Below are 11837 nucleotides of genomic sequence, written 5' to 3' on the forward strand. Positions count from 1 at the left end.
TCCTTTAAACTTTAATTTAGCCACTGACATACAAAATGAGCGGTCATAATAATACCACCAGAAACAAATAGACCTAGCACTAAATGCATACTATCGGACTCATAATGTGCCATAGTTTCTATGCCAAGGTGCTACACATTTTAAAACAATCGTAACAGCATTCATCAAATTAGTATCTTACCTATTTTGAAGATAACCTGAAGACATGGCATGTGTACAGTGTATGCAGTGTTTGAAATTTCAATAACTGCATGTCTCATCAGTACAGTCCGTGCTATCATTGCACATTACAAGAACAAACTAATAATAAAATTGTAATGAAAAGGTTTGTCATTTTGACAGTGCCAAGGACATATTTGTTCATGTACAGTCACATTGATGTTGACTGATCTAGTGTTTAACAAAATGGAAAAATATATTGAAGCAAAATCTGGTAAGAGACGACTTGACAGCTAGTATTAATGTCAGGAAAATGCGTGAACGGCATTCACATCACAATGACAGCAAGAGGTTTAAGAATAATTTTAATGTAACGACATACTGAGAATCTTATATATGTACAGTTACAATTTTTAATATGAGACTTTAGATGAGGAAAAAATAGAGAGCAAAAATACCTAGGAATGATTGAAATCCAAATAATAAAAAGAAAACATCAACAACACAAACATAATACCTCTTAATACTGTGCTCTCATAAAATGCTCAGACTTTTAAACAAATAGAATGCCTTGCAATGTTCCTGGTTAAAACCTACATGGTTAAAATAGATTACAGTACTTAAATATAAAAATAAAGGCTCTTTTCGATTTGGTTTTTATTTTGTTCTCTGCGGCAGTCTTCTATGTGGTCTGTAGAGTGGACGGATGTGGTCTGCAGTCGGGGGAATGTGTCAGGTGATCAGTGGTGCTTCCTTAGTGGCACATCCGAGAGGTCATCTCTTTCTGTGAGAGACAAAAGACCCAAACAGCAGCAAAAATATACATAAATAACACAGTGCATCATTAGTAACCATGAAGGAACTGCCACTGTTCATGTGTCACTCCATAAATTGTTTATGTCATTATGTTAATCATATCGTATTGTTTATGGGACCCTTATTAACTTAGTATTAACTATAGTATATCATATTTTATTTTAAGTTATGAGTTTTACATTTGGCCAATTATATATATATAATATCAAAATGTATATTACTCACAGAAAGATGCCTCTTTACTTTCATTACATAATCACAAATACCGGTACGCACGCACGCACGCACCCACGCACGCACGCACGCACGCACGCACGCACGCACGCACGCACGCACGCACGCACGCACGCACGCACGCACGCACACACACACACACACACACACACACACACACACACACACACACACACGTATATATACTGTGTGTGTGTGTGTGTGTGTGTGTGTGTGTGTGTGTGTGTGTGTGTGTGTGTGTGTGTGTGCGTGCGTGCGTGCGTGCGTGCGTGTAGATAGATAGATAGATAGATAGATAGATAGATAGATATTTGTTACTATCAGCTCGTGTTTATGAGGATGTTAGTTTTGTCAGACTAACCAGAGGTTCCAGCTCTTTGTGGTCGGTGAGGTTGAACTCGACGACAAAGTAATAGAAATGCTTGTAGCAGGTGTTGACGTGAGCTTCAGCCCCCATCTGGGTCACTCGATCAAAGTGGTGGATATAGACGTGGACGAACACGCGGAACAGACGTGACAAGATCTTCTTAGCTACCTGCATGAAGGTCTTGGGGAAAGGAGTACCTTGGAATCAAGCAGAAAGAACATTTAAGCCACAACAGTCTCAATGCATTTCTGTTCACAAGAACACAAAGTCAATAAATGTACATGATTTTTGATATGTTATGATGGTTGTAATGCAGCTGTAAGTTTATCATCTTAATCACTTGTATTAATAGTGCCTTTTGAACAACTTGAGTCATGACATGATTCAGTCGCTATCACCTGCATCAGATTGGAAAAACATGGGGCCACTTGGTTTGGGGGTAAGCTCGTAGTTTGAGTAATTTACTTTAAGGTTTTGCTTATGCTAATCTAATAATATTACAGGAATCTGTTGCAGAGGACATGAGCTAAGGTCATCATGTCTAATCATAGGCGCATGTAGATGGCATTGGCATGGCCAATTATAAACCCATTGCTTCAATGCCAAGCCATGCAAGGCAGTGTGAATATTTAGATAACAGAATGCGGGCAATGCTTGGATCATCGTAACTGAATGATGATCTCAATGTAAAATTCCATACAGTCTCTCCAGCGCATCCCTACAGAATTATTTAAAGCATGTCCTGTTCATCCACTGAAAGAATAAGTGGTTCCAAAAACAGATGCAGCCTTCACTTGAAAGAACTCTCCTCACATTATACTGTATCTCCTTGTAATATTCTACCCCTTGTCAAATCTCGATGGCCATTATTTTCAATCCATTAATATCCTGGGACTCATCTAAATCTATTGTTCATCTTGAAGCAATAACATTTTAGGGATGCACCAGAAGTAGGCAGGCCACATGCTTTTGGATCCTGGTTGGTAAACCATGGTCATCATCTGTAGGTCTGTTCTCAAAACTTACCGATGTTGGTGGGGAAGATGTGCTCATTGTTGATTTGTACCTCAATCCAATCCATCATCAGGCTCATGTACTTAGGCGCCGACAGGGCAGTGGGTCTTTTGTACTTGTGCTCATCCTGCCAGCGATATTCGTACTTGGGCCCACCAGACATGACAGGACAGGACTGGTCGGTGCATGAGTCGCTGATGGTGCCATAGATGAGGTTGATGCGGTTGAAGAAATCTACCACGTGCACAGCCACCCAGTCATTGAGGTCTTCGCCGTGGGGCAGCTGAACCGCCTGCTTCAGGTCCAGACCAGCATTCAGAGATGCCTGAGCCTTCTTGTGCAGCTCAAAGCGCTGCGTCCCGGGCTCAAACTTGCGCTTGGGTCGGAATGTCCTGTCTTTATTGAAGACTTGTTTCAGGGCCATGGACATGGTCGCATGTGGCAGCAGAGATTTGTTTGAATGCTCGTGGTGAATTATTTACTGGTGAAATGGAAACAGCCAAAAGGACGTGTAAACAATGAGGATAGAGCTGTTGTTATGGGCTGTCTGGTGGTATTTGTCTTGACACAGTTTGTGGTCCTGTGAGCATGATAGAAGAGTGAGAGAGTGGGGGTTAGCAAATGAGCACTATCCTTTGCTGGCTATATTATAATACCTCTACAGCTGGTCTAATCTGGGAGATCAAGATTTAGAATTAAGTGTTCAAAAAAAACATAATCCATTAAAACAACAATGGCTGCAATGTTATGATGGCGTGGAGATCAGATTATACAACAGAAGATAAAATAGTAGAATGTGTCCCTGTCCTGCAAAGTGTAAAAATAATAATAATAATAATCATATTCGTGTACACTGTAGGGAGCTACAATGGAAAAAACTATGGCTCGTGGACCAACCGGTGACTTTGTACACGACTTCGTACATTTCCCATAGATTCTATGGGACTTGACCACTTGCTCCTGCCCTTCGTGTACACGGTCTGTGCCGTCTATAGTTTCTTAATGGGGGGCAGCAGAGAGCCATATGTACACAGGCCCTAGGTGGTGTCCACGACCAGTAGTTTTACATGAACCCTCAGAGGGACACTGTGGGCTTAACAAGTGGTCCGTGGTGGTTCTCAAAGTGAGGTCGGGGGACCCTCAGAGGGACACTGTGGGCTTATCAAGTGGTCCATGGTCGGTTCTCAAAGTGAGGTCGGGGGACCCTCAGAGGGACACTGTGGGCTTATCAAGTGGTCCGTGGTCGGTTCTCAAAGTGAGGTCGGGGGACCCTCAGAGGGACACTGTGGGCTTATCCATACCTTGGCTACAGGGGGGAAATAATTAAATGTACTTTTCATCGTGCCTGTTGCTAAGGTATGGCAACATGATTGGTGTCTTGCAAGACACCAGTCATGTTGCCATACCTTAGCCTTTCCTGAACTGACGCAGCTGTGAACATGTGTACACAGCCAGCATATTACTCAATGCCAAACTTTGCACACACACTCCTTGCCTGCCAATCCACAACCTCCACCCCTCCAGGGACCCCCAGGGCTTATCTCCCGATTAGGACACTTTCCAGCATAGTGACATGCAGAACAAACTGTCCATATAGTATGGTTTACATAAAAGTCAGTTGTCTTTCTCACACACACACACACACACACACACACACACACACACACACACACACACACACACACACATATATATATACATATATATATATATATATATATATATATATATATATATATATATATATATATATATATATATATATATATATTTCATTTATTTATTTCATAAATATTTTTCATCACAATTGGGTTTGTGGGGAGCCATCCCTGCTTCAAGCTGTCACAGCATGGCACCAACACTTCAAACTAGTTAAAAAACCCAATACAGCAGATCTACAAGCACCTCACAGATCTACAAGCACCTCGCACATGCCAGGGACAGAGTAGGTTGGCCTGTATAAGCCTTGCTGTCAACACACTATACTACACCACTCAGGCCACCAAGCCAGGTGTGGTCAATTAGTGCCTTCTTTTGATCAGTGGCTTCTGCTTGATGAGTGGCACCAGTCTGTCTTTGTTCCCTGGTCAGTCAAGTTCACTGGGAGAGAATGTTTCAGATCAGTGCAAGTGTATTTGTTTTCCATTTGGACTTACTGTGTTTTGTTGGTACAGTATGCGTGCGACTAACTAATATTTCTGATAATTCCAATTTGTTTGTTGTTTAATTAGCCGGATTGTGAATGCCCTGCATTTTTCTTTCATCTTTAGAACCACACGTGTGTAACAAAACAGAGTGGTGATCATTTGGTGTGGGTGAAGAGAAGAAAAACATTTCATTAAAGGAGTAGTTCACCCCCAAAGTGACTTTTTTTCTATTGAACTCAAGTCTCCATGGCGTGAGTAATACATTGAAAAAATAAGTCATTTTGGGGGTGAACTACTCCTTGAATGTCAGTTTTGTGGTGTTTTGACTGGACACCCTGAGGATATTGCCAGATAGACAGACAGACAGACAGACAGACAGACAGACAGACAGACAGACAGACAGACAGACAGAGAATTGTAGGCCTTGCATTTATTTGACTTGGTTCCAACAGATGGCGAAAATAGCTAATCTTCAAGCTCACAATGCCTCACTGTTTGGACAAAGAGTTGAGGCGTTACATTTTGTAAAACACGGCCTTGTGAAAATAGCAGATCTACATGCTCACAACACCTCACAACGCAGGGCGGCGTGAGCATGTAGATCTGATATTTTCACAATTTCTGCCCCTAATATTTAATTTATCATTTTAAAAGTATTAAAAAGTCCTTAAATTGTCTCTTTAGAAATGTGCAGATAGCCTCTGTATACTGTTGAGTGGAAAAACAATGTTTCACATTAAGCTAAACATTTGGGACCACCCAAGATCATTTGGAGACCCCTCTAGGGGTCCCATAGTTGAACCACTGACTTATAAGGGGAGTATGGAGACCCCTCTAGGGGTCCCATAGTTGAACCACTGACTTATAAGGGGAGTATATGAGGCTGGATCCGTCTGGAACACTGCACTAGGCTCTCGCCAGCTCTGTAGCTCTCCACACTTGAACAGTTGTGTCCTTAAATTCAATTATAATAATTAACCCCTGTATATACGGGCAATAGTTTCACATGACTTTGTGTACACAGCCAATAGTTTTACATGAACATGTTCAGGCTTTAGTACTGTACTGTCTCGTGTAGCCCAACAGAGCCCATCACAGCACAACACGGCCCACCAGAGCCCAATACAGCCTACCAGAGCCCAATAGACTCCAGCAAACCTAAGTCCAGCCCAGTCCTGCCCAATAGGAGTATAGACCAGGGAAGGGGGGTAGTTAGATGACTGCACCAGACTCCACCAGCCAGCTCTGTAGATCCTGTGTACACGGCACTCCTAACTCGAAAGGTCAAGGAAAAGGGTCGTTTTAGGCGTCAAAACAGGCCCTTTGTCCTTAAAATGAATAAAAAAATCAAAAAAATATGTTTTGTTTCAGGCAGGACACACGTTTCATATTTGAAGCATGCCCGATCTGGTCCATGGCCGGTTCTCAAAGTGAGGTCGGGGGGCCCACAATGTCCCTCTGAGGGGACACGGCACAGATTGTGTACACGAAGGGCAGGAGCAAGTGTTCAAGTCCCATAGAATCTATGGGAAATGTACACAGGCGTTTACAAAGTCTCTGAGTGTCCCACCAGGCTGGAGCAGCCTGGTGTTGTCTGGTGCAGTCCTGTCTACCCTAGTCTGGCCTATTCAAGCCAGATCTGGACAGTAATGGCCTGGTGGAGTCATCTAACTACCCCCTTTCCCCGGTCTATACTCCTACTCGGCTGGGCTGGACTTAGGTTCTCATGACCCTTTACGATTGCGAAAAAGACACCGAAACCCGGATTTTTGTCCTTAAAATCAATTAAAAAATCTAAAAAAATCTGTTTGTTTTACGCAGGAAACACTTTTCATATTTGAAGGATGCCTGATCCGATGGAATGGGTTTCGTGTCTCTCCGACACTTTGAACCCTTTATGATTGCGAAAAAGACACGAAATTTGCACGCCACCAACACGATTACACATTCTTTCGGATAAAAGACACTTATTCTGACTTACTTTTTGACGCTGAATCCAACAAACCCGGTCTCGTGTCTCTACGACACTCCTAACTCGAAAGGTCAAGGAAAAAGCCACTGTGTACACAGGCAATAGTTTTACATGACTTTGTGTACACGGCCAATAGTTTTACATGAACATGTCTAGGCTTTAGTACTGTACTGCCTCGTATAGCCCAACAGAGCCCAGCACAGAACAGCACAGCCCACCAGAGCCCAATACAGCCCCCCAGAGCCCAACAGAGTCCAGCAAACCTAAGTCCAGCCCAGTCCTGCCGAGTAGGAGTATAGACCGGGGAAAGGGGGTAGTTAGATGACTCCACCAGGCCATTACTGTCCAGATCTGGCTTGAATAGGCCAGACCAGGGTAGACAGGACTGCACCAGACTCCACCAGGCTGCTCCAGCCAGCTCTGTAGATCCTTGCACATGCGATTAACCACTGTGTACACGGGCATTAGTTTTAAGTTTTACATGAACCCTCAGAGGGACACTGTGGGCTTATCAAGTGGTCCATGGCCGGTTCTCAAAGTGAGGTCGGGGGGCCCACAGTGTCCCTCTGAGGGGACACGGCACAGACCGTGTACACGAAGGGCAGGAGCAAGTGTTCAAGTCCCATAGAATCTATGGGAAATGTACACAGGCATGTACAAAGTCACCAGTAGTTTTACATGAACCCTCAGAGGGACACTGTGGGCTTATCAAGTGGTCCATGGTCGGTTCTCAAAGTGAGGTCGGGGACCCTCAGAGGGACACTGTGGGCTTATCAAGTGGTCCATGGTCGGTCCTCAAAGTGAGGTCGGGGGACCCTCAGAGGGACACTGTGGGCTTATCAAGTGGTCCATGGTCGGTTCTCAAAGTGAGGTCGGGGGCCCACAGTGTCCCTCTGAGGGGACACGGCACAGACCGTGTACACGAAGGGCAGGAGCAAGTGTTCAAGTCCCATAGAATCTATGGGAAATGTACACAGGCATGTACAAAGTCACCAGTAGTTTTACATGAACCCTCAGAGGGACACTGTGGGCTTATCAAGTGGTCCATGGTCGGTTCTCAAAGTGAGGTCGGGGACCCTCAGAGGGACACTGTGGGCTTATCAAGTGGTCCATGGTCGGTCCTCAAAGTGAGGTCGGGGGACCCTCAGAGGGACACTGTGGGCTTATCAAGTGGTCCATGGTCGGTTCTCAAAGTGAGGTCGGGGGCCCACAGTGTCCCTCTGAGGGGACACGGCACAGACCGTGTACACAAAGGGCAGGAGCAAGTGTTCAAGTCCCATAGAATCTATGGGAAATGTACACAGGCGTGTACAAAGTCACCAGTAGTTTTACATGAACCCTCAGAGGGACACTGTGGGCTTATCAAGTGGTCCATGGTCGGTTCTCAAAGTGAGGTCGGGGGACCCTCAGAGGGACACTGTGGGCTTATCAAGTGGTCCATGGCCGGTTCTCAAAGTGAGGTCGGGGGGCCCACAATGTCCCTCTGAGGGGACACGGCACAGATTGTGTACACGAAGGGCAGGAGCAAGTGTTCAAGTCCCATAGAATCTATGGGAAATGTACACAGGCGTTTACAAAGTCTCTGAGTGTCCCACCAGGCTGGAGCAGCCTGGTGTTGTCTGGTGCAGTCCTGTCTACCCTAGTCTGGCCTATTCAAGCCAGATCTGGACAGTAATGGCCTGGTGGAGTCATCTAACTACCCCCTTTCCCCGGTCTATACTCCTACTCGGCTGGGCTGGACTTAGGTTTGCTGGACTCTGTTGGGCTCTGGGGGGCTGTATTGGGCTCTGGTGGGCTGTGCTGTTCTGTGCTGGGCTCTGTTGGGCTATACGAGGCAGTACAGTACTAAAGCCTAGACATGTTCATGTAAAACTATTGGCTGTGTACACAAAGTCATGTAAAACTATTGCCCGTATATACAGGGGTTAATTATTATAATTGAATTTAAGGACACAACTGTTCAAGTGTGGAGAGCTACAGAGCTGGCGAGAGCCTAGTGCAGTGTTCCAGACGGATCCAGCCTCATATACTCCCCTTATAAGTCAGTGGTTCAACTATGGGACCCCTAGAGGGGTCTCCATACTCCCCTTATAAGTCAGTGGTTCAACTATGGGACCCCTAGAGGGGTCTCCAAATGATCTTGGGTGGTCCCAAATGTTTAGCTTAATGTGAAACATTGTTTTTCCACTCAACAGTATACAGAGGCTATCTGCACATTTCTAAAGAGACAATTTAAGGACTTTTTAATACTTTTAAAATGATAAATTAAATATTAGGGGCAGAAATTGTGAAAATATCAGATCTACATGCTCACGCCGCCCTGTGTTGTGAGGTGTTGTGAGCATGTAGATCTGCTATTTTCACAAGGCCGTGTTTTACAAAATGTAACGCCTCAACTCTTTGTCCAAACAGTGAGGCATTGTGAGCTTGAAGATTAGCTATTTTCGCCATCTGTTGGAACCAAGTCAAATAAATGCAAGGCCTACAATTCTCTGTCTGTCTGTCTGTCTGTCTGTCTGTCTGTCTGTCTATCTATCTGGCAATATGTTCAGGGTGTCCAGTCAAAACACCACAAAACTGACATTCAAGGAGTAGTTCACCCCCAAAATGACTTATTTTTTCAATGTATTACTCACGCCATGGAGACTTGAGTTCAATAGAAAAAAAGTCACTTTGGGGGTGAACTACTCCTTTAATGAAATGTTTTTCTTCTCTTCACCCACACCAAATGATCACCACTCTGTTTTGTTACACACGTGTGGTTCTAAAGATGAAAGAAAAATGCAGGGCATTCACAATCCGGCTAATTAAACAACAAACAAATTGGAATTATCAGAAATATTAGTTAGTCGCACGCATACTGTACCAACAAAACACAGTAAGTCCAAATGGAAAACAAATACACTTGCACTGATCTGAAACATTCTCTCCCAGTGAACTTGACTGACCAGGGAACAAAGACAGACTGGTGCCACTCATCAAGCAGAAGCCACTGATCAAAAGAAGGCACTAATTGACCACACCTGGCTTGGTGGCCTGAGTGGTGTAGTATAGTGTGTTGACAGCAAGGCTTATGCAGGCCAACCTACTCTGTCCCTGGCATGTGCGAGGTGCTTGTAGATCTGTGAGGTGCTTGTAGATCTGCTGTATTGGGTTTTTTAACTAGTTTGAAGTGTTGGTGCCGTGCTGTGACAGCTTGAAGCAGGGATGGCTCCCCACAAACCCAATTGTGATGAAAAATATTTATGAAATAAATAAATGAAATATATATATATATATATATATATATATATATATATATATATATATATATATATATATGTGTATATATATATATATGTGTGTGTGTGTGTGTGTGTGTGTGTGTGTGTGTGTGTGTGTGTGTGTGTGTGAAAGACAACTGACTTTTATGTAAACCATACTATATGGACAGTTTGTTCTGCATGTCACTATGCTGGAAAGTGTCCTAATCGGGAGATAAGCCCTGGGGGTCCCTGGAGGGGTGGAGGTTGTGGATTGGCAGGCAAGGAGTGTGTGTGCAAAGTTTGGCATTGAGTAATATGCTGGCTGTGTACACATGTTCACAGCGGCGTCAGTTCAGGAAAGGCTAAGGTATGGCAACATGACTGGTGTCTTGCAAGACACCAATCATGTTGCCATACCTTAGCAACAGGCACGATGAAAAGTACATTTAATTATTTCCCCCCTGTAGCCAAGGTATGGCAGCTGCCATAGCTTGCCATACCCAATTGACGCCCCTGCATGTTCACCTCCAGTAGGTTGGGAAAGTAGCCTGCCACCCTGTGGAAATAGGCTTGAACTGCAAGATAGGACCCTAAAACAAATAAAATGGAATAAAAAAGCATCCGTAAGACGGATGGGCGAACAAGTGGTGTCCATACGTAGATGGGGTCCCAGAGGACATGTAGAGCCCACCCCCTTATTTTTCACGCCCCCAGGGAACACACAGCGGGGTTTGGAAATTTGTCGTGTACACCAGCCCTAGGACCTCGGCTTCGTGGACCGATTTAACGATAGGGGTAATAATAATAAATAAACAAAAGACTTCCCACCAGCCAATATGAGATCAACCCAAACGTACAGCCTTAGGGACTGATATAAATGAGCATACTGATAGGGATGCTCACTTGCTCAGCTTAGCCCATGCTGCAATGTTGCAAACTGACTCAACCTGACTCATTTCCTATTTTAGGCACGCCGCACGCACCGCGGCGGTAAAACGAAGCATTTGTGGAATGATGACAGTAAATACCAAAACATGATAAATGATCATTCTAGTGTTTGGTCGCATCTGCTGCTGTATTCTTCGCACCCCAGTATAACTACACATTGTACGCAATGAATATAGCTCGGGTTTGGCTTTTACAGTCTCCCACGTAAAAGGCGCATGCAAGACGACTGAACGAAGTTAATCCATGACGTGACGTGAGCATGGCGATCGATAGCACTTGTTGCAGGTAACAGATCTACATTCTACACACACATGTACTACATATACATGCTATTCCACCCTTATAAACACACCACGCCTAACCCGATAGTTAATAAACAACATCAAATTCAGCCAGGCGATCTAACGGGGACGAAAACCACTTTCCTCCAACTTACTTGTTCCGTCTTCCTGTTCCGTCCAATGTTTCCTTCGATCCTTATCAAATATCGCTCTGCTAATACTGTTCGATTAGATTTAGACCAGTTAACACGCACAGCCTACATTATGAATGCATGATGTAATAGCGATTGTAGCATTTCTAAAACATTCAGTAAACATATCACTTTATTAGGCAAACTAACAACTGACTCCTCCCTACTGAACGAAAAAAGTACTTCCTTTGATGGTACGTCACTGACACACTGTACCACCCGAGGTCTGGTAGGCAGTCTGAAGCTGAAAAAGACTATTATTTCATAACACATTTATAACCAGCCCACAAGGCCCCATGATTATTTATCATACCAAAATTAATATAGGCCTAATAAACAACATATTTTCTTATAGAAATGTAAATAGGCCTGCGTAATAATTATATATTAATAATAAATAATACCCTACACATATGTGTGTGTGTGTGTGTGTGTGTGTGTGTGTGTGTGTGTGTGTGTGTGT

The 11837-nt window shown here is 44.0% G+C and overlaps 1 protein-coding gene across 2 annotated transcripts; it reads right to left on the reverse strand.

Annotated features, from left to right (window-relative positions):
• Positions 1-517: 517 nt before the first annotated feature.
• On the reverse strand, positions 518-11514 carry mob3a (MOB kinase activator 3A). Of its 2 annotated transcripts, XM_080720873.1 has the most exons (5): positions 11339-11514; positions 10455-10544; positions 2603-3170; positions 1571-1773; positions 518-943 (listed from the first exon to the last, which is right to left on the reverse strand). In XM_080720873.1, exons 3-5 carry the CDS (start codon positions 3018-3020, stop codon positions 914-916), a joined length of 651 nt encoding a protein of 216 aa, XP_080576999.1. In that variant the 5' UTR covers positions 3021-3170; positions 10455-10544; positions 11339-11514; the 3' UTR covers positions 518-913. The 2 variants fall into 2 exon arrangements, with proteins under 2 accessions (XP_080576999.1, XP_080576998.1); XM_080720872.1 differs by lacking the exon at positions 10455-10544.
• Between the last annotated feature and the right edge of the window lie 323 nt (positions 11515-11837).

This window comes from Nannobrachium achirus (assembly GCF_963921795.1).
Source record: "Nannobrachium achirus genome assembly, chromosome: 1".
Classification (NCBI taxonomy): Eukaryota; Metazoa; Chordata; class Actinopteri; order Myctophiformes; family Myctophidae; genus Nannobrachium; species Nannobrachium achirus.